We start from the raw sequence: 23,024 nt of genomic DNA on the forward strand, positions 1-23,024 counted from the left end.
ACTGGGGCTGTTTAGTCTGGAGGAGACTGAGGGGGATCTCATTAATAGTTACAAATATCTAAATGGTGAGTATCAGGAGGTTGAGGCAGCACTTTTTTCTGTAGTAGCTAAGCAACAGGACAAGGGGTAATGGGATGAAGCTGGAACACAAGAAGTTCCACTTAAACATAAGAAAGAGCTATTTCACCGTTGAGGTGAGGGAGCCCTGGCACAGGCTGCCCAGAGGGGTTGTGGAGCCTCCTTCCTTGGAGGTCTTCAAAACCCGCCTGGACACATTTCTGTGTGACCTGATCTAGGTGAACCTGCTTCTGCAGGGGGGTTGGACTGGATGATCTCTAAAGGTCCCTCCCAACCCCTACCATTCTATGATTCTAACATTTCATTAAAAACTGCCACCCACCTGTGACAACAGTCTCATGTTACTCCATGTCATTCATTTACTTTCAAAATAAGGACAGGAAGATGTTTATACTTCATTGTGTTTCCCCCCCCCCCCCAACCTTTGGTTTGATAATATTCTTTTTATTGGAGAAAGTATTTGTTTTGTTCTCTGCTTCCCTTTCCCTGGTTCTGTCAGCTTCATGGGCTCAGAAAGGTGTTTGCCTGTGGAGTTAACACTGCTCTACTGAAAAATAAGCAGGAGGTGGTGCTGTAAAGTTTCTCTTCAAACAGCAGGAGAAAGAAAACAAAAGTTGTTCAGAACAGTAAGCACAGTGTTTCTGCAGGATTTTCACAGCTTCCTAGAAAGAAATTGGTCACTTGGGAATCAAGCAAGGTCAAAGTACACAAATTACAATCCCTGTGGAAGCTGTGAGATTCTTTGAATAACAGCAAACGTTGCAAAGGCATTTTGTACTGTAACTTGATGTTGCTTGACAGAGCAGTAGATTACTCAGGTGATTCCAGGGCTGTCTCAGACAAAAAAGCTGGTTGTTACAGCATATAAACTCAGAGATGAAACAGATTTTTCCATGTAGTTGTGTAGAGTTTTGTGTTTAGTTGATTTAAACGTGTTCTATATTTAGGCAACAAATGTTCTCAGCTCTTTAGTTTTGCTGTGTTTGAATGTGGAAGAGTTGAATTCTCTCTTCCCTGCAGCAGTTCAGGTGATCTGTATGTGTTCACCCTGCTGAGAGAGCATGTATTTTCAAGGCTGAAGGAAGGAGTACATTGGAAAGCAATAAGATTATATTCAAATTCCTTGATGTTATCAGAAATGAGGACTCAGATTGTTCCTGCTGCTGCCTGAATTCATGACATGGCTACTTTTCCAAGTGGGTAAGATGCCAGAATTCAGATTTCCTTTATGCACCCAAGAAATGGAGCACAAATGTGCCTCTAGCTGTCCTGCATACCTTGAACTATGGTGGCACCCAGCCCTAGCAATGCAGATAATTGCTCTTATTTTGTGCATCCATAGCTCTGCCGGGTTTCCTCTTAAGCCAAAGTAAAAGGCCGAGAGGAAATGAAAAGCATTGTCCACTTCTTTTATCTTCCTCTGAAATAAAGACAGTATCAGTAAATGTCAGTTGATGTCCAAGCATAAAGGGAAACCTGAGCATCTTAGAAAATGTTTCCACAAGACCTTTTTCCAGCTAATTGAGTGGTTTTTGTGTTTGTCTCTTTGTTTGTTCATCTGTTGATTGCAAGTCCTCGTTTGTTATCATCCTAGTGTCAGCCAGTTCTGGGTATGTTTATCTGTGTAATAGATAATTTCAGTTAAATATTACTTCTACTGCAATATAAGTAGCATGGATTAGCTGTTTGAGAAGCCAGGCCAGAAATGGAGCTGATTTCCAAGACAATCATCTACTCTCTGTTGGTCTTCCCAAGCCTTGGGGTACATGGGGAATTTGCTCAGGGTTTTATCACCATTGCTGGACCTCTCCCCAGCAAGTTAATAGATAGATTGCATCTGCAGAACCAAGTCTTGCCAAGGGAAGGTGAGGGCCCTGCCGTGGCTGAAGCTCATGATTACCTGTGCCAACACCATGTGGTGCCTCCTGAGCTGCCCCAGTACTTCTCCCACCTTCGTGAGATCGGGGTGACGCATTACAAGGTCTTCCTGCCCTGGGCACGTGTTCTGCCAGAGGGGAATGCCAGCAAGCCAGATGAAGCTCAAGTGCAGTGCTACCAGGAGCTGCTCAAGACCCTGGTTGCTGCAGCCCTCAAGCCAGTGGTAGTTCTGCATCACCAGCATGTCCCCAGTGCCGTGGCCACACGGGCCGTGGGTGGCAAAGCTGACGCTTTTGCTGACCTTTTTGTGGAATATGCAGAGTTCAGCTTCCGAGTTTTTGGGGATCTGGTTGATGTGTGGCTCACTTTCAGTGACCTGCCAGGAGTCCTAAGAAGTCTGCCCCGAGCTGAGCCCCAGGCCCTAGCTGCTGCTCACCAAAGGGCCTACACCACCTACCACGAGAGATACTCACCGGCGGGTAAGGAGAACGGGGAGGGGGATTGGGTTTGATGTGACTTTTTCACTAGTGTTTTGTGATGGGATTCACACAGATGCTTCAGTGTGAGTATGCTGTCAGTGCTCTCTGAATTAGACAGGAGCTTGTTACTCAAGGATTTCTTCTAATCCCTTATTTTCATCAGTTTTATAATTTACTGGTGATCCCGTTTGACTTGATGATGGAACTAGTTGGGGATAATACATATGTGTATGTGGGCAGGTTTGGATTTAGCCTTTTAGCCATCAGCCTGCAGTTAATCTGAGCATCAGAAACTAGTACTTCAAAATCAAATAAAAGGCTTTTGTATACTTTTTCTCTAAGGGCCATTATCTGTATTATCCCACTGTTAGTTCATCAGATGCCCCTGATGAACCTTAGTCTCATGTTGTTCATACACTAAGCCTTAAATGTAGTTTTAATAGAGAGTAAAAAGAGGAACCTTTGATTCCTGCCCAGACTTCTCATTTACAAAGCCTTATTCCTTACTTCAGTGTCATTGAAAACTGGGACTGCAGTTGCTGTAAGTTTAGTTAAGAGAGGAAGACAATGCCATCAGTCAGTGGCTGTGCAGGCGTTTTCATTAAGGCATGATGATGATGGGACTGAAATACCTCTTATGAGGAAAGGCTGTGAGACATGAGGCTGTTTAGCCTAGAAAGGGGAAGAAGACTGACCTCATCAATGCTTGTAAATGCCTAAAGGGAGGGCGCCAAGAGGATGGGGCCAGTCTTGTAGCGACAGGACAAGGGGCAACAGGCACAAGCCTGGAACACAGAATGTTCCACTGGAACATAAGCAGAAGCTTCCTTGGTGTTGAGGTGAGGGAGCCCTGGCACAGGCTGCCCAGGGAGGGTGTGGATGCTCCATCTCTGAAGGTTTCCAAACCCACCTGGACATGTTCTTGTGTGACCTGATTGAGTGAAACCTGCTTTAGCAAGGGGTTGGACTAGATGATCTCTAGAGGTCCCTTCCAACCCCTACCATTCTGTGATTCTGTGCTCTCAAGGAATATGGCTTTGGAGGTGCAGATCTAGCTGAAGAATCAGGTCAAATTCAACTCTCACCTTTCCATCCAAAAGGTGGAAATCTCTGAAAATGTCTTTTAAAAAGCTGCTTGAAACTTGTGGTTTGAAATGACATTTCTCATTTAACCAAAGTAAAATGATTTAACTTAAATAAACTAACATGAAACAAAATATCAATCCAACTTCATTATCTCTATCAGTTACAAATTACTTTAAAAATTACTCAATCCAGTCTTAGTCTGTTTTTCTTCCTGTGTGCCATGACAGTCATAATCATCAAGCTATTTTGTAGATAATAGTCCTCCTGACCAACAGAGGAAAGAGTAAAAACTTCCTGAAATGTACTTGAAACTGTGAAGAGACAAGGCACAAGAAGCCTCCTGAGACATAATAGTGTGAGGAATTCTGCAGTGTCCTTTGTTTGACTTTCCTCATTGCAGACACTGGGATTTTTAAGTAATTAAACCTTAACTCTACCTGTGTTACACAGACAAAAGAGAATTTCCCCTCTTATAATGATGGGTTTTCTAAGCAGCTGTCCTCATGGGTCTGCCTTGTCTGGAATTCATCTCTCAGGCAGACAACTAGTAGAGCTGGCTGAGTTCAGAGGGGTGTTTTTGCCAATTTTTTAACCTACCTGTGTCAGAAATGTTTGGCAGTACAGTTCACACTTTAGAAGCTGCTCAGCTTCCCTCACACATAACCTGGCCCCCCAAACCTCTGGCATTTCTGCAGCATCCAGCAGAGAATGGATTTCAAAACTTAACCACTGTAGAAACACCGCTTTTGGAGCACATTTCATAGGAGGAACGGCTGAGAGATCTGGGGCTGTGTAGCCTGGAGAAAAGAAGGCTCAGGGGAGACCTTCTGGCTCTCTACAACTACCTGGAAGGAAGTTGCAGTGAGGTGAGGTTGGTCTGTTCTCCCCAGTAACAAGCAATAGAACAAGAGGAAACAGCTTCAAGTTGCACCAGGGGAGGTTCAGGCTGGATCTGAGGAGGAATTTCTTTGCTGAGAGGGTTGTCAGGCATTGGGCTGCCCAGGGAGGTGCTGGAGTCACCACACCTGGAGGGGTTTAAGAGAAGGGTAGATGTTGCACTTAGGGAAATGGTCTAGTGGTTGATAGGGCTGGAACAAAGGCTTGATATGATAAAGGTCTCTTCCAGCTGAAACTATTGTATGCTTCTGCAAACAGCTACCTAGGGCTCTATCTGATGATCCACAGCTTCAAAAATGTTCAACTGACTTTAAAAATAACTGCAATAAACTAATTTTTTTTGGTCCTTCATTCCCTACTAATAGACTGCCTATTTCTTGTTCTCAAGGTGGAAAGCTGTCCATTGCTTTAGGAGTGGGTCACATCTTGGATAGTGCTTCATCAGAATCACTTTTGGTTTCTCTTCAGGTAACTCCTTACTAGAAATTATTTCATGGGTTTGGTGTGATTAGCCTGATTTTTATGTGCAGGTTCTATAAAGCTTTATTTGATTAGTTTGATCATGTGAAGCTGACAGACTTTTAAAAATTGCTCCAGTATCCCTTCCTGGCTGGGAGGCACTGATTAGGATGGGTAGAGACATCTTTGCTCTCACCACTGGCAGTTTTAACAGTATACTTGCTTAAATGACCTTCAAAAGGTGCCTGCAAAAAGGAGTAGCCATTGTTATTTTCTTTGCAAGTCTACTTCAAGCACCGCCCAAGAAACAGATACTTTATTTGCACAGAATCACAGAATGGTGGGGGTTGGAAGGGACCTCTAGACATCATCCAGCCCAGCTCCCTGCAGAAGCAGGTTCCCCTAGATCAGGTCACACAGGAACGTGTCCAGGTGAGTTTGGAAACCTCCTGAAAAGAAGCCTCCACACTCTCCCTGACCAGCCTGTGCCAGGGCTCCCTCACTTTCACAGCAAAGAAGCTTCTGCTCATGTTCCAGTGGAACCTCCTGTATTCCAGCTTGTGCCTGTTGCCTCTTGTCCTGTCACTGGGCACTACAGAAAAGGGCCTGGCCCCATTCTCTCAACAACCACCCTTTAGGTATTTACAAGCACTGATGAGGTCTTCTCCAGGCTAAACAGCCCCAGATCCCACAGCCTTTCCTCATCAGAACAGTGCTTCAGTCCCCTCATCAACTTTGTAGCCCTTTGTTGGACTCTCTTCAGCAATTCTGTGTCTCTCTTGAACTGGGGAGCCCAGAACTGGACACAGGACTCCAGATGTGGCCATTTATTAGTTTTAAATAACTGCTTATTAGCTGCTTATCAAGGATGTTCTTATTACGTTAAAACACACAACTATGCTGCAAATGATCTAGTTGCACAGGGATGGTACCACAGGAGGAGAATATAATCTCAACAAAGATTATGGCATCTTTTGTGTTAAAGCCAAGCCCTCTATTAGTGGTTGTCTTCACCTGGAGGATGTTGATGTAGGATGTACTGAACAAATGAGAGTGCAGGTTTTATGCTTGGATTCACAAGCCTTCAACATTTAGTGGCAGTGTAAGAAATGCTGCAGGCCTGGCATTCAAGAATATAAGCGAGGTGTGGTTTGTAGGGAGAGGAAAGATGTTGTGTTAGATAAGCTGACTAAACTAGAAGAAAACCTTGGACTGAAAAATAAGCTGAAAGCTGATGAGGCTTTTTTCAGCTTCATCATCTGGTTTAATAGAAGAGTGCAATCTATTCTCTTGAGCTTGAGCACTTCCAGGGGGATAACACAAGTCGTTTGGAATGATTAAAGATTGCTGAGGTGGACACTCCTCAAAGGGTTTATTGATAAAGGCCTACCTGAACCACGTAGTTGCAAAGGTTCCTCTGATTAATCATAGACTTCTTCAGTCTTACTAGTTAAAAGGTCATCTGTTAGTCATAAGTATTAAATTCATAAAATACTCCTCCAATTTCCTTTAGCTATTAAAATCTTTGTTTAGAAGGAGAGATACAAAATGCATCTTCCCTTACAGGATCCAGTTTCTGTTCATTATATCATCCAGGGGTCCTGTATGGCTGTATGACTTTGTCCTCCAGCAATGGATCTTACTCAGTGTCATGGTTTAGCAAGGAGCAGCTTTTGCTTAGTAACAGGGGGAGGGGGTTGCAGTGAAGACCCGGTAAAGAGTTTTTGGACTCTTCCCCTGGCTCCTGGGTTCAGACCCACCTCCGGCCCGGTTGGGCCAATCTGTTGCCTCTGCCAGCACTATTTGGGGAGGGGAATTTGAAGTGCTGGCTGGAGGTGTAGGAGTGATACAAGATGGAGGCGACCACGCGGATCCTACAGCCAGAGGAGGAAGGAAGGAGAAGCAATAGACCAGAGACCCCTCTGCAAGCCGTGGCGAGAATGCAGCTGTATCCCTGCAACCCCAGCAGGGCCATGGCAGGGCTGAGAGCCACCAGCAGCTCCGTGTGAGTGAGCCCGGACGGGCGAGGCACTGTGTGGGGAGACGGCCATGACCCAGGCTGTGTTGGAGCCTGCGGGCCCAGAGCAGCCCCTCATGAGAGGCAGAGAGGAGCTGCAGCCTTGGGATGAACGCAGGTCAGAGCAGCCCGGGCAGGGCTGTGTGTGTGTGTGAGGGACCCCACGGGCTTGCAGAGCCACCTGTCCTGAGGAGGGACAAACGGCAGAAGCTATCAGGAATAGACTGCCTGAAACCCCCACTGCCTGCCCCCATGGGCCGTTCAGGGGGGAGGAGGCAAAAACCCCGGGATCAGGGCTCTGAGTCCGGGCAGAGGGGAGGGGTGGCAAGAAGGTGTTCTTAAAAGGGCTGGTTGGACTCTTCATTGTTGTACCACTCTGTGTTGTTTCATTTTGGTTATGTTTGGGCTTTTAAGGTTATGTTTTAGTTGATGTTGCATTAAATTAGTCTCTGTTTTCTTCCCCAAACCGAGTAGCCTGGTCTGTTTTGTCCTGAACCTTCAGCGGCAATTAAGCCCTCCCTGCCCTTGAGCAATTCTCAGCCTCTTCGGTACTCGAGGCTAATCGTGGTCTTTTGTTCCCTGATGGGCCTAAACCAATCAAACAGTTCAGTTTTACATACTTGTAATCAAAGACCTGCAAAAAAAAAGAGAGTACATTGTACTTCAGATGGTTCTTCTCCTGTTTCCAGGACTCGTTAGGCTTCCTGTCACTCAGCCTTCAGTACTGCTGTGGAAATGAAACAGTGTTCTACCACGAACTGAGTGAACTCCAGGTAATTTAAATGCACAGCGTTAAAATTAGAGCAGCAGACAACAGACCATAAATGGAAGGGGAATTTCATGTTTCTTGATTTTGATTTTTCAGCTCTGATTTTGCCGTGAGAGCTCTGGCAACAGCTACAGTAGGAAACAGCTGCACACTGCTCACTTCTCTGATGTTATTCTCACTTGAAAACAGGTGTTTGAAAGTGCTGGAAAGCCTCATTTTGGTCAATGCTCATTGCTGATGTCAGAACAACTGCAATGGCATCATTCTTTTGTCCAGCGCTGCAAGACCTTCTCTTTCACATCTTAAGTCAACCTTAAGCTGTCGAGCTAATCACTTGGCATTAGAAAAATAGTGGGTGGTATTTAGTGCTTACTCCGTTGATTTGTGATTTTAACTTTGAATTTTATCACCAATTCTCATTCTTCTAGCTGTTTCCTATCCTCTGTTAAAAGCAACAAATGCCAAGAGTGTGTTCTTCCTAGATGGCTGATGTTTCTTTTTAATGAAGTCTCTGACCTCTGGTTTTGCAGAATGTCTGGAAGCACACAGACATCTTGATTTTCAGTCTAAAGTTCCTTGACTGTGGTTCCATGGAGGAGAACCTTTTCACACCAGTAGCTGCCATTATCACAGGTGAGTGACTTATTTCAAGAAGGAGGAGAGTTTTTTAGCTGAGCTCTGTGTGGCAAATTACAGAGGGTGTTCAAGATTGCCCAGTCCAGACCACTGCTGTTAGATGAAATAACTTTATGGTTTCTTTCATAGCCTTCTTGGAAAATTATGGGAGGATGGTGTGTGTTGAGGGAGAGGATGAAGGAAGTCTTCCCCCAAAGCTTTTTGTCATTTTCCTCAGCTTCAAATTGGACCAGGGGAGGTTTAGATGGATATTGGGAAAAATTTCTTCACCAAAAGGGTTGTCAAGCACTGGCACAGGCTGTTCAGGGAAGTGATGGAGTCCCCATCCATGGAAGGATTTAAAAGCCACATAGATGCGAGGCTGAGGGATGTGTGTAGATGTGACAGTACTGGGTTAGTGGTTGTACTCAATGATCTCAAAAAACCTTTTCCAACTTTAATGTTACTGTGATCATTTTTAACATGAAATTGTAAATATCTAATAAAACCCCAACCTGTTTGATCTGAGCAAAACAGCTATTGGTTATGAAATTCACCTTGTTTCTAAAGGGGTAATTGCATGTACAAGTTGTGTCATGCAATTCCTGGCAGCTAAGCTGGAACTAAGTCCCATCACTTGCAACTTGTTTATTTTCAGCTCTTAATAAAGAAGAGACACGTGTCATTGGGTATGATGTTAATGAGCTCTTGGACTTCTCATCATCTCATGTTTTAAGGTACAGTTTTGGTCCCTTATATACTTAGATACTGTCATAAAATGGTGTCCTCTAGAAATTTATGTGCAGGTGGACACAAGACAGTTTCAGTGGTAAAGTCTGGTGTTACTTCCTGAAAGGAATACCTAGTCTCTTGCTATTACAGATAAGCCTTTAACCTGCTCTTACAGGCAATGTAATCCTCTTCCACTCTCTCATCCTTGGTTGCTGAGACTGCACCTTCAAGCCAACAGTAACAAGTACATTTTCCAAGAGCAAGACGGTTAAAAATACATGAAATAGAGACTTTTGTAGGAGAGAAGCCAGTTGTGCCTACAGAAATACAGATGTCATTGTGCAGGGAGATGCTAAGGATTACAGAAGCAGAGTTGAGTAGTTTTAGCTTTATCCCATGGAAAGCCATGAGAGCAGTTGTAGCATGTGAAACTGCTACACACTGCAAGGTCTTTGCAGCTTTGAGCTAGCTGTAATGAAGTATGAGAATCTACCTGCCAAGAAGTGCATCTTGTGCTGCTCTGCAGTTAGTTCATTGCACTCTCCCTTTGTCAGCTAGCTGGATGGCAGTAGGTTGGACTGATCTGGTGACAAAGGAACTGTACCCTAAGCAGCTTATGTCAGCTGAGTGGGAAGCAAACGATTCTTTCATCCTCTGAGTTTGTAAGTTGTGTGGCACTGGGATCTGCCTGGCAGGTTGTAACTTCTTTTTGTTCTGTTTCCAGCAAAACAAACACTCTCCAGGAGAACCCAGATGCTGTTCTTGCCCCTCGCTCCTCCTATCAAACAGTCTGGGAAATGTTTGCCAAACAGCCTGAATCAGAGAGGGATTCTTTTCTGCAAGATGTCTTCCCAAGTGGCTTCCTCTGGGGCACGTCCACTGCTGCCTTTAACATTGAAGGGGCTTGGGCAGAGGATGGGAAAGGAGAGAGCATCTGGGATCAGTTTGGGCACACGAGTCATGTCTACATGAACCAAACAGCAGATGTGGCATGTGACAGCTACTATAAAACCAGCTATGACCTCTACCTGCTTAGGGGGCTTCATCCCCAACTGTACAAGTTTTCTGTATCCTGGCCTAGAATTTTCCCTGCTGGCACCAATGAGACCATCAGCTCCAAGGGTGTTGATTATTACAACCAATTAATTAACCAGTTGCTAGAGTCTAACATTGAGCCCGTGGTGACTCTGTTCCACTGGGACCTCCCCCAGGCTCTTCAGGTTCTTGGTGGCTGGCAGAATGACAGTATCATTGACGCTTTTGTGAACTATGCAGACTTCTGCTTTAGCACTTTTGGGGATCGAGTCAAGACCTGGATTACTTTCCACGAGCCTTGGGTTATCAGCTACGCTGGCTACGGCACCGGAGAGCATCCTCCAGGCATCACTGACCCAGGAGTAGCATCCTACAAGGTAGGGACACAGCAATAAATAAGATCCTGCAGCTGCCATTGTTGTGTTGTTTTCCTCTAATGGGGCTTCTGAGACAACTTGTTTGCTTGTTGGGTTTATGATACTTGCAAAAAAAGATGGAGGAGTTGATGGATGCTACATGCCTTTGTTTTATTTTCCTGTTCTGAAACCTGGTGTTGAGGGACAGTCAGATTCTTTTGCTTAACCCAAAACCTGCTGCACTCTGGCTATGATGTTGTGTTTTGTCAAGATTTCTCCCTTTGGATGGGGATGACATTCTCACACGGCATTAACGTCGATGCTTCAGGGTTCTTGTGTGTGACACTTACTGCTCTGCTTGCTGTCTCCAGGTGGCTCACACCATTCTCAAGGCTCATGCCAAGGTCTGGCACCTGTACAATGACAGATACCGCTCTCAGCAGCTGGGCAAAGTGGGGCTGGTGCTGAACTCGGACTGGGCTGAACCCAAGACTCCCACCAGCTCTGAGGACGTGAGGGCAGCTGAGAGGTACCTGCAGTTCATGCTCGGCTGGTTTGCTCACCCTATATTTGTTAATGGTGATTACCCAGATATCCTGAAGGCTCAGATCTGGGAAGCAAACCAGCAGTGCTCCACAACAGTGGCCCAGCTGCCTCTGTTTACAGAGGAGGAGAAGTCATGGGTGAAAGGGACTGCTGATTTCTTTGGCCTTTCCCACTACACGTCCCGCCTGGTCAGTGCCGTGGCTAACGGGACCTGCACGCCCAGCTACGGGAGCATCGGGAACTTCTCCTGGCACGTGGATCCTTCCTGGCCACAGACAGCCTCTTCTTGGATCCACGTGGTCCCTTGGGGATTAAGGAGGCTGCTGAAGTTCGTGTCCCAGGAATATACAGGGACAGAGATCCCAATTTACATAGCAGGAAGCGGTGTGCCGACGGAAGGCGCCGGGCACCCCGCTAACGACACCCTGCGAGTGGATTATCTCCGCCGATACATCAATGAGGCTCTCAAAGGTACAGAGGCATTGTTAATTAGGTCTCTTTAATAATGGCAATTAGTTGTGCTGTCACTTTCAGGGTGATTAAGTTTAAAACATCACCACTTGCATAGGGGTACGAGGTCAGCTGCCTGTTGTGTACGTAGTGAGACGTTGGATAGCTCAGCCTGTCTGATGTCCAAAGATGGAACTCTCCATTCTGGTTAGATATGGGAATGGGTTTTTCATAGATACAGTTCAATGCAGCCTGGGCCTTAATATCATTCCCTCTGAGAGAACAGTGTCTGTGTAATTCAACTCCCCTGAAGGTGATTTCCCAGGGGGCAGGCTTTTGCCTGCAGAGATCTCATAGATCAGGACTGAATGATGTCTACACTGATGAAGCAGATCTGATGACATCCTGTACCATTTCAGGTTAGAATTGTTAGGGAGATATTTATATCTGGATCGTTTTGGGCAAGGTTCAAGGTCTGCTTGTATCTTTGCAAACTGTGTTATCGACTGACGTAGAAATAATCATAGTGAATGAGGTTCCAGACAGCTACAGAGGTTTGAGGTTTCAGATACAGACTTGACTGATGCTCTTGAGATACACAAATCAATACTTTAAGGAAAACTTTATTACATATACTATATTAAATAGCTGGGTCATCAGTGTACAGCATTTGATCCTCTTGACCTAGTTCTCAATATTCTGATAGGAGTGTTAAAAGACCTGCAGAAAACACCATTTAGCATTGCTGTTATGCCTCAGCAGAAGATGGACTGCATTTGGGAAGGCAACTTTTCTGGAATGAAAGAGATTTAATGCTTTTTTTGTAGGCAGAGTGAGGAAGGATGCTGGACTTGCCTCTGCTGGTATTGACTGTACTGTACTGCTGAGTGAAACGCTCCTGTGCTCAGGGAAGATAGGCAAGCACTAAATCCATGTAATGTCTCACTTTAACTGGAGCTTTAAATCTAAAACTGCACCATATGCCTAAATTGATGAATTATGCTTGAAAACAAGAACACTGGGAAAAAGATACCAGTGGCACAAGTATCCTGTACCCAAATACCTCTCGACTAATACTTCTTTCCTCATGCTTTTTTATCCCCAGGCATTTGACCGGCTCCTATTACAGCACTGAGCGCTTTTCTTGCCAGATACTCCCATTATATGGGGGCTTTTTTGCCTGAAAGCCCAGGCATAGGTGTTTGGCTTATCACACTGTTACCCTCAGTTGTGGTGCTCGTGTTGTGCAGCGTTCAGGAAATGTTCAGATGAGTAACAGTGTCTGTTCTGTTCCTGTGACAGCTGTAAAACTGGACACGGTGGATGTCCGGTCGTATATTGTTCGATCCCTGGTAGATGGCTTCGAAGGCCCAGAGGGGTACAGCCTAAAATTTGGGCTGCATCATGTGGATTTTGAAGATAGCAGCAGACCAAGGACTCCCAAGGCATCTGCTTATTTCTATTCCAGTGTTATTGAAAAAAATGGCTTCCCATCCAAGGTCTTGGACGGGTTTTCTGCACCGGCAGCATTTGACCTCCCCGTGCCATACAAGCTGCCAAGTTTACCAGCATCAGAAGTTCCCTCCAAGGCAAAGGTTGTCTGGCAGAAGTTCTCATCTCAAACAGACTTTGAAAGGGACATGTACTTTTATGGGACGTTCCCAGAGGACTTTACATGGGGCGTGTCTTCTTCTGCCTACCAGGTAGAGGGAGGTTGGGATGCTGATGGCAAAGGACCCAGCATTTGGGATAACTTCACCCACGTCCCAGGGAATATAAAGAATAACGATACAGGAGATACAGCTTGTGATAGCTACAACAAGGTGGAGGAAGATATTTACCTGCTGAGAGCCTTAGGGGTAAAGAATTATCGTTTCTCCCTGTCCTGGTCCCGGATTTTCCCCAGCGGAAGGAACGACTCGATAAACAGTCACGGAGTTGACTACTACAACCGCCTCATCAATGGGCTGCTTGCAAACAACATCACTCCATTTGTCACCCTGTACCACTGGGACCTGCCACAGGCTCTGCAGGATGTTGGTGGCTGGGAGAGCAGTGTGCTCATTGACCTGTTTGACAGCTTTGCGGACTTCTGCTTCCAGACCTTTGGGGACAGGGTGAAGTTCTGGGTAACGTTCAACGAACCCCAAGTGATTGCTTGGGCCGGCTATGGCTCTGGGGAGTTCCCACCCAATGTCAAGGACCCTGGCAGCGCTCCCTACAGGGTTGCCCACATCTTGCTGAAAGCTCACGCCAGGGTCTACCACACGTACGACCGCAAGTACAGAGCGAGTCAGGGAGGGGTCATCGCTCTGTGCCCCAACATCGACTGGGCTGAGCCAAAGACACCGAGCGACCCCAGGGACGTAGAAGCTGCAGACAGGTACCTGCAGTTTTTGGTGGGGTGGTTTGCACACCCCATTTTCAAAAATGGGGACTACCCTGAGGTGATGAAGTGGAAAGTGGGGAACAGGAGTGAGCTCCAGAACTTGCCGTCGTCTCGCCTGCCGGTGTTCACGGCGGAGGAGCGCGAGTACATCAGGGGCACGGCGGACGTCTTCTGCTTCAACTCCTACACCTCCAACATCGTGACCCACGCAACGACCCGCCTGAGGCCCTTCTCCTATGAGCATGACAGGGAGGTTTCAGTAGAGGTTGACAGCTCCTGGCCTTCCTCAGCTGTTGCTGCCCACAGGGCTGTGGCCTGGGGGCTGAGGAGGGTTCTGAACTGGGTTAAAGAAGAATATGGCAATCCCCCCATCTACATACTTGAGAATGGGGTGGGGACAAAGACATCAGATGTTGATGACAACAGCAGGATATTTTACTACAAAACATACATCGATGAAGCTTTAAAAGGTATCAGTGTTTGCTTGTGTCCTGTTGGGGGTGTCCCTCTCCTCTCTGCATTTCTGGTGACTTTATTCCTCTGAAGAGTAGATTTTAAAAGTAGCTGATATCAGCCTTTAGATATTCTGAACACAGTATAAACACAGGGTTTCTTTTTGTGACCTCCTTTGCATGGCCACTTGTACTTCATATCCTCTAGCTCTGAAGAGTCTCACTGATCTTAGCTGAGCAGCTCAGGCGTGCTGGCATGTGCATTCCTTCACTTCACATGTGATTCTACCACTGGGGCTCTAGCATTTGTTTTCTGGTCTTTCAGCATACAAGTTGGATGGTGTTAATCTGAGAGGATACAACGCTTGGTCTTTAATGGACAGCTTTGAATGGTTGAACGGTTACGACCCGAGGTTTGGGCTGCACCAGGTTGATTTTGACAACGCCAGCAGGCCGAGAACCCCGAGGCGCTCAGCTGTGTACTATGCAGAAATCATCCACAACAATGGCATCCCACTGCCAAAAGAAGATGGATTTTTGTATGGAGAGTTTCCAAAGAACTTCTGCTGGAGTGTAGCAACCTCAGCATATCAGGTTAGCAAACAGAGATGTACCCTTACGGCGTCTGCAGGCAGCTGATTCGTTTTGGATGAGACAGCTACAGCTTTTGTAACGTTAGATTTTACTGTAATCAAGGGTTGATGTAATGACTGCTCTGTAAGGAAGGAACTTGGAGGTACTGAAGGGCATGGTTAGGAATTGAGGGAGCAGCATGGGCTTCACAAGAGCCAGCCAATGTGGAGCTGCAGGTGAACTGACCAGGGCCACTGTGACACTGTGCTTTCCTAATACATCTCACCTTGATTCCCAGGAGGTCTCGCTAGCTTGGCACAGCAAAAACATTGCTCTTTTTAGTCTTAAGCTGATAAGACAAAATATTGTCACCACAAAGACTAAGTGGCTGAATTCTTTGCCCTAAATTTGGGATTTAACTAACAATTCTCCCCCTCCATCTTCAATTACAGATCGAGGGAGGATGGAGAGCAGATGGGAAAGGACTCAGCATTTGGGATCAGTATTCTCACACTCCCCTGAAAATCAGCAATGATGCCACTGGAGATGTAGCTTGTGACAGCTACCACAAGATCCAGGAGGATGTGGCAATGCTGAAAAGCCTCAAGGTGTCTCATTATCGCTTTTCAATCTCCTGGTCCCGCGTCCTCCCAGATGGGACCACCAGGTACATCAATGAAGTGGGACTGAACTACTACGAGAGGCTTATTGATGCTCTCCTGGCAGCTAACATTATGCCTCAGGTAAGTAAAAACAGTTACATTTCAGGCAATTAAAAAAGAGCAGGACCCAAGGCTGATGCCCAGAGCACATGTGTGTGTTTCCATCCGTGCCCTGCTTGCCAGAGAAGTTGTCCTTGTGTTCTACAGGGAGTCGTGTTTGTTGCTCCTTCAGCACTGGGGAGTGAATCTGACCTGTCTCCATAGACTTCTGGTTCTGCCTGTTGCTTCCCCACTGCTGACTGTCTCTGTCCTCCCCAAACTGCTGGTACACCAGACAGGGGGCAATCCAGGAGCAGCTACACAAGCATCAGATAGTGCCTGAGCAAAGCTGTGCCTTCCTGACCTTGCTGTAGGCTGGCCCAAGTGCTGTACCAGCCCAGAGAGGTGTCCTGTTAGACTGCAGTTACAGCTGAGAGGCAGTGCAGGTGCAGCAGTTCTGCACTGAGGAGTTCTTGCTATCACAAAGTTGTGGTTTCTGGTAAAAGCTTCATCTTCACCATCAGGCAGTCCCTAGAGTTCATTTCCCCACGTCCTGAAGCTACTCAAACACTGGCAAAAAGGTATTTTGCTTGAGTGCATGGGTGATTGCTACGAACTCAAACACCATTAGGAACAGGTAGCTGTAGATTAAAGCATATTTTATTTCTGTTCATAAATGAGGCTGGGTTTACTGTCCTTGTTTCTGCAAGTCAGAGTGACTGGCTGAGTCCTTTCTCTTGCTGGCTTTCCCCACAGGTAACTCTCTACCACTGGGACCTCCCACAGGCACTGCAGAACCTCGGTGGGTGGGAGAATGATACTATAGTTGAGAGGTTTAAGGAATATGCTGAGCTCCTTTTCCAGAGACTGGGAGATAAAGTGAAATTCTGGATAACCGTCAATGAACCCTACAACACTGCATATTGTGGCTATGGTGTGGGCACAGCAGCTCCAGGTAAGATGGCTGGGTGTAACCACAGAGCCTTCACAGAGCTGTGGGCACAACTCTTGTTCTATGCTGCAGCAGAGCTGATGCTAGGGGGTTGTAAAGGCAGAGCAAGGGAGACAGTATGGCAGGGATAAATGGGATTTGGACTGTTGTGATGTGAGGAACAGGTCCTTCTTTCACTTTGCCTGTTGCATCCTTCCACTCCTGTAATCCACCCCTCCTCTGCAACCCCCAGATTACACTTGCTGTCTGTAACAGGCCCCTTTTCCAGCTTGGCTCCAGGGACAGTGGAGAAGGGTTAGGGCTGGAGGAAAGCCAGGAGGAGTTCAGCTATAGGGTAGGTGCAAGAGAAGGGGAAGGCTGGGAGCTGATCACACAACTTTCTGCTCTCCATGCTGGCAGCAGCAACCTGCTGTGGGGCAGAGGCTGAGGGGCAGTGTGGGATCAGGCTGCAGCACGTTATCCACTGAGGGGATAGTTCTGAGTGTCCTGGGAGTGTGTCAGCCCTGGAAGGGGCTGGTGAGAGGGCTGAGAGCTGCTGCCCCAGGCCCTGAGCTGCCCCTGTCCCCGCAGGCATCGGCGCTCGGCCGGGGAGAGCCCCATACAGGGTGGGACACAACTTGCTAAAGGCCCACGCCGAAGCCTGGCACCTCTACAACGAGACCTACCGGGCAAAACAAGGAGGATCCATCTCTATCACCATCAACTCTGACTGGGCAGAGCCAAGGAACCCACACAAGCAGGAGGACATCGAGGCTGCCAGACGATACCTGCAGGTACAGGACGACCGGTCACAGGTTTGCCCTCCGGCATCCCCTCTCTGGGTGCTGGGGATGCGCAGAACACAGCTCAGCACCTCACTGAAAGAAAAGGATGAGCCAGAGGCATCATCACCCTTTTCTGGTGGCTGATCAACTGTAGGATAGAAATGAGACAAAAGATGGTTGCAGTGACAAAAGCTTATCAAATGTCCTGGCATTTTGGGGCCATCCCTGGGTATCTCCACCTGCCCATTCATTGTAAATTCAGGTACTACCTATAAAGCAGCACATGGAGGAGAAGTGGTTAAATCCCTCAGGTTTGATCCCTAATTTATCCTTCTCCCTTCCTTTCCTGGCTTAGTTTCTTCTAGGTTGGTTTGCTCATCCCATTTTCAAGAATGGCGATTACAGCGAAGTGATGAAGAGGAGGATTCGGGAGCGCAGCGTGGCTCAGGGCCTCAGCCAGTCCCGGTAAGAGCCCCAGCACCTGCCTGCTTTTGCTTCACTTGCTATGTGTGCTCAAACCTGCTTTGCTCATTGAAGTGTTAAATTGCAGGCATTCTGTTGCAATGTTACTGTAAAAATGTTAACTGTGTCCTCACAGAAAAGCTCTACTTTGCCTGTTCCTGCCTTTGCCTCTCTTGCAAACTCAATCCACTAATGTAACAAGCCAGTAAGTTGGCAGCTCAGAGTGACATAGTAAAATGTGTTAGACAGGGTGCTTTACCTGATAGCCACAGCTCATGTGGTTCTTCTTAAAACTATGTATTGAACTCAAGCACTGAGAACTCATTGGTCCTTCTGAAGTGATGCTCTTGTGGGATCGAGGGGCTGAGACAGGTCACTCACAGACACTGGAGCCCTGGGTCTCCACAGGGCTGTCAAGGTACAAAGATTTGGAGCTGACATCACCTAGAATCATAGAATGGTAGGGGTTGGAAGGGACCTTTAGAGATCATCTAGTCCAACCCCACTGCAGAAGCAGGTTCACCTAGATCAGGTCACACAGGAACATGTCCAGGCAGGTCTTGAAGACCTCCAAGGAAGGAGCCTCCACACTGTCCCTGGGCAGCCTGTGCCAGGGCTCCCTCACCTCACACTGAAATAGTTTTTTCTTATATTTAAGTGGAACTTTTTGTGTTCCAGCTTCATCCCATTACTCCTTGTCCTGTTACTAGATACCATAGAAAAAAGGGCTGTCCCAACCTCCTGACACCCACCCTTTAGATATTTGTAAATGTTAATAAGATCCCCCCTCAGTCTCCTCTTCTCCAGACTAAACAGCCCCAGTTCCCGCAGCCTTTCCTCAGCCATTGTTGATTTAAGCAGCATGACAACTAAAATGATGGTCACTGGTTCCTCCTCACGTGTTCCTGACTGGACAAATGCTGTTTCTTGTCACATAAAGCAGGGTGATGGTCAGGCTTCTTGTTTGACCATAAGCAGGACAGGACCTCTAGCCATCATGTCTCTTTTTCTGGACATTGGAGCAGGCAGCAGGAGTTACATATTCTAGCACAAGCTGTTTATACACCAGCACTGAGGAGGGGGAGAAGCAAAAGAAGGGGAAATCCTGAGAACACTGATGTTCTGAGGGGTTTGTGTTTGTTTTCTATTGCAGGCTTCCAGAATTCACTGAAAGTGAAAAGCAAAGAATTAAAGGCACATATGACTACTTTGGCCTCAATCACTACACTACAGTTTTAACATACAACTTAAACTATCCTGTGGGTGTCCTGTCGTATGACTCTGACAGGTAAGAGATGAATGCAAATCATTGCTCAAGTAAAAGGTGCCTGGGCCAACTGAGCAGCCAATACAGCCATGAAATGGGTACTGTGAGCCATTATAACCCATTGTGGGGAAAATATCCCCAAACAGTACCTGTGGTGCTGTTATTCTCACAGAAATACAGCAATAGCCTTTTTAATTACAGGCCTGGGGATAAATGTGAATGGTTAAAACAGGACAAAGACAATTAGAGAGGGATCTACTAAAGGAAGGAATGTGCAGGGAAGGAGGTGACTCCCAGTGGCTTGGGAGCAGCTGTAGACAGAATTTATTGCATTTAGTGCCCCCAGGCTAATGAAATTCAACAAGGGCAAGTGTAGAGTCTTGCATGTGGGAAAGAATCACCCCATGTACCAGTACAGGTTGGGAATGAATGCTTAGAGAGTGGTGAAAGGGACCTGGGGGTCTCGGTGGGCAGCAGGATGAGTGTGAGCCAGCAATGTGCCCTCGTGGCCAAGAAGGCCAGTGGCATCCTGGGGTGGATTAGAAGGGCTGTGGGCAGCAGGTTGAGAGAGGTTCTTCTCCCCTTCTGCTCTGCCCTTGTGAGACTGCATCTGGAATATTGTGTCCAGTTCTGGGCCCCTCAGTTCAAGCTGCTGGAGAGGTTACACGTTCAACAGTAGAAATGGTGTCAAAGATTTGGAGCTGACATCACATCCATCCCCTGCCGTTGTTGAAAGCAGCATGTGATTGTAAAGCAAAGTAGGACACAGGTGTGAGATCCAGCCACACCTGCTGTGCTTTCACCAGCTTCTGTGCTACAGGGTCATCCCTGGGGCAGGCAGTGAGGGGCAGGGCTGTGGGAGCTGGAACTGGTCCCTTGATCAGTGTGTGCTCCTCCACAGGGGTGTAGCCTCGGTGGCCGACCGCAGCTGGCTGGGCTCTGGATCCCTCTGGCTAAAAGTGGCACCCTTTGGCTTCCGAAAGCTCCTCAAGTGGATAAAGGAAGAGTACAACAACCCTCCCATTTTTGTGACTGAAAATGGCATCTCAGAAAGGGGAGACTTGGACTTGAATGACACCTGGAGAACACATTACCACCGGAGCTACATCAACCAAGCGCTGAAAGGTAAGAGTGATTATTAAGTCTGGTCATATGGATCTCTAGAGAGCAGCAGTGTGTCACCACAAGACTGATGTGTATGAAGCAAGCTGTGAAGAGCTGGAACCTCTTCCAGTTCTTGCTAAAGGTGGTTCTCCTTGATCAGGGGGCAGAGGAATGCATCCAGGTGGGTTTGGGAACTTCCAAAGGAGGAGACTCCACACCCTACCTGGGCAGCCTCAACAGGAAAGGTTTTCCTCATATTTAAGTGGAATTTTCTGTGTTCCAGCTTATGTCCCTTACCCTCAGTCCTGTTGTTGGACACTACAGAAAAAAATGTCATTCCATCCTCCTGACACCCACCCTTTAGGTACTTACAAGTGATGATGAGGTCCCCCCCTCAGTCTCCTCCAGGCTAAACAGCCCTAGATCCCACAGCCTTTCCTCATAAGAAAGATGCTCCAGTCCCCTGATCATCTTGGTAGCCTTTGGGTTTACTCTGTGTCCATTTCTGAGAGCCTCTGGGTTTAACAGGAAACCCATGGATAGCCACAGCTTTGGAGGAAAAGGTGCTGTAAAGGAAGGACAAACCCTGGGCTCAGTAGAACTGCAGCTTCACTGTGTAGCTGATTCTGACAAGAGAAGGTACTACTGCTTGCTGAATACCTAGTTTGACTGCTAGTTTGACTACTGCTGTGTCTAAAAGCTGCAGCTTTTTCAAAAACAGAAGAAAAGCAAACCCCAGGCTGGCTTCAGTGGCAGCACGGGGTCAAGCGACATGGCGGAAGGGCTTTTTCAGTTTGCTTTGCTGGCTGGGACCTGGCAGCCAGAGTTGAGACAGTGCTCATTTCCTGCCTTTTGGCAGCCAGACCCTGCAGAACTTGCTTAAGCATTGGTTGTGTGTTGCTGGTTTTCTTCTGTTTCTAAATCCTTTGCTTATTGGACAAAAGCTGTGGTGTTTGGAGCTGAGGAAGGCAGTGTGCTCAGCTACCCTGGGTGCTCATTAGCTGTAACTCAGCAGCTGCCCTCCCTCAAAGCAATGAGAGACATGGGAACAGGGGCATGGCAAAACCAATGAGGCCAAAGTGGCAATGACCTGCCTGCTGTGCCCCTGAGCATCTTCAGGCCAGTGCTGATGCCTCCTCAGCTGGGGCTCTTTCTTTAGCTTGGAGGAGACTGAGGGGTGCCCTCATTAATGTTTACAAGTACATAAAAGGTGAGTGTCAGGAGGATGGAGCCAGGCTGTTCTCAGTGATGGCCAATGGTAGGACAAGGAGCAACAGGTACAAGCTAGAACATAAGAGGTTCCAAAGAAACACAAGGAAGAATTTCTTCACTGTTCAGGTGAGGGAGCACTGGAAGGGGCTGCCCAGAGGGGCTGTGGAGTCTCCTCTGGGGACATTCAAACCCACCTGGATGAGTTCCTGTGTGCCCTACTCTAGGTGGTCCTGCTTTGGCAGGGGGGTTGCACTGGATAAGCCTTTGAGGTCCCTTCCAGCCTTTTTGATTCCGTGATCTGTGACCACACCCCCAACCTCTTCTGTCTGGTCCCCCAACAGCTGTTGTGCTCGATGGCGTCGACTTACGAGGCTACACGGCGTGGACGCTGATGGACAACTTCGAGTGGGCAGTGGGCTTTGAGGAGAGGTTTGGCTTCTACAACGTGAACTTCACTGACCCCAGCTTGCCCCGGAGCCCCAAGGCCTCTGCCAGGGCTTACTCACAGATCATCAGCTGCAATGGCTTTCCAGACCCAGCGACGGGCCCCCATCCCTGTCAGCAAGTGGAGCCTGAAGGTAAGTGATGTGTTGGAAATCGCGTGTGCACCAGACTCTAATGCCAAAAGCTTTCTGTCAGCCACGGTCTTTACAGACACCACCCTTCTCTGCAGCACACTGAAGGACAGTAGTGCACTGACTGTTCCTGTTAACAGACTGACAGGCTGGTAGAGCTGAAGACACTCCTGGGGAATGATGGCACTTGTGTATGCAGAACCAGCATGACTAAACCTTGTGTGATAGCACCTCAGTAACTGTCTCCAAAAGGCAGCAGAGGGAAATTATTCCATTCTCCTTTCCTCTGATGAACAGAGCTGCCTCAGGCGGTTTACAAACCACACACCTTAAAAAAGCCAATAGTGTGGGAATACTGAAATACCTTTGAATGTTTTATACAAATGAGGGGTTAGGAAATACCAATTCTTTTTGTCATTTACCTGTTCTAAAGCAGAGGAGCAGGCCAAGCAGCAGCCACGGGTACTGTGGGCTTTTGGGGATGATCACAGTCCCTGGTCCCACACTGTTACAGCAACCCCCACAGTAACAAACCTGGAAAGCTGTGCAGTGGGAGGAAGGGACAACACACAGAGAAGATCTCACATAGCTCCTGCTTTCTTCTTGTTTTCCCTTGGGCAGTGCCAGCCCCGGAGCCCAGGCCAGAGGCAGGTACCAGCGTGCACTTCCTGGGATTACAGTTGACATCACAAAGTGCAGAAACAGCTCTCTACATCCTTTTTGCTCTTCTGGGAGTTGGAGTGTTGGTCTTGGCTCTTTTGGCATACACATATGGGAAATTATCCAAAAGATCCCCTAAACAACCACATGTGGAACTCAGCAAACTGTAAGTCTGCGCTTGCTAAAGTGGTCCTGTGGGCTTTTTACTGGAAGAGGAACGCAGTGCTTTTGCTCCTGCCACTTTATGGCTGCCCTTAGAGCTTGTGCTGTTTGCTTACCAGCTTCAAAATGTGAAGGGAGCTGTCTCTTCTCCCCAGGCATTAGTGACTTGACTGCTTTCAAGTAAAAGTGCTTGTTCCCATCTGCACAAAGATTCTGAACTTCACCTTGCTCCTGCTTCATCATCTCATCTCCCCCTGGATGTTGCAGGTCTCCAAGGGATGGGAGAGCAGCTCCAAGGGCTCTGCTGCTTTAGTGCTTTTAAGATTGGTGTCTATACTGCTGAAAACCGAGCTA

At 47.3% G+C, this 23,024-nt stretch overlaps 1 protein-coding gene across 1 annotated transcript; it reads left to right on the forward strand.

Annotated features, from left to right (window-relative positions):
* The first annotated feature begins 1,783 nt into the window (after window positions 1–1,783).
* LCT (lactase) lies at window positions 1,784–22,678 on the forward strand. The gene is made up of 17 exons (XM_062005242.1): window positions 1,784–2,435; window positions 4,807–4,886; window positions 7,584–7,667; window positions 8,194–8,296; window positions 8,937–9,015; window positions 9,735–10,422; window positions 10,773–11,418; window positions 12,700–14,256; window positions 14,564–14,832; window positions 15,264–15,554; window positions 16,269–16,467; window positions 17,035–17,237; window positions 17,584–17,693; window positions 18,844–18,978; window positions 19,859–20,082; window positions 21,615–21,851; window positions 22,470–22,678. The coding sequence occupies exons 1-17, from the start codon at window positions 1,784–1,786 to the stop codon at window positions 22,676–22,678; spliced, it is 5,766 nt and encodes a 1,921-aa protein (XP_061861226.1).
* Window positions 22,679–23,024: the final 346 nt, after the last annotated feature.

The sequence above is a fragment of the Colius striatus genome, chromosome 11 (genome assembly GCF_028858725.1).
Source record: "Colius striatus isolate bColStr4 chromosome 11, bColStr4.1.hap1, whole genome shotgun sequence".
Lineage (NCBI taxonomy): Eukaryota > Metazoa > Chordata > Aves > Coliiformes > Coliidae > Colius > Colius striatus.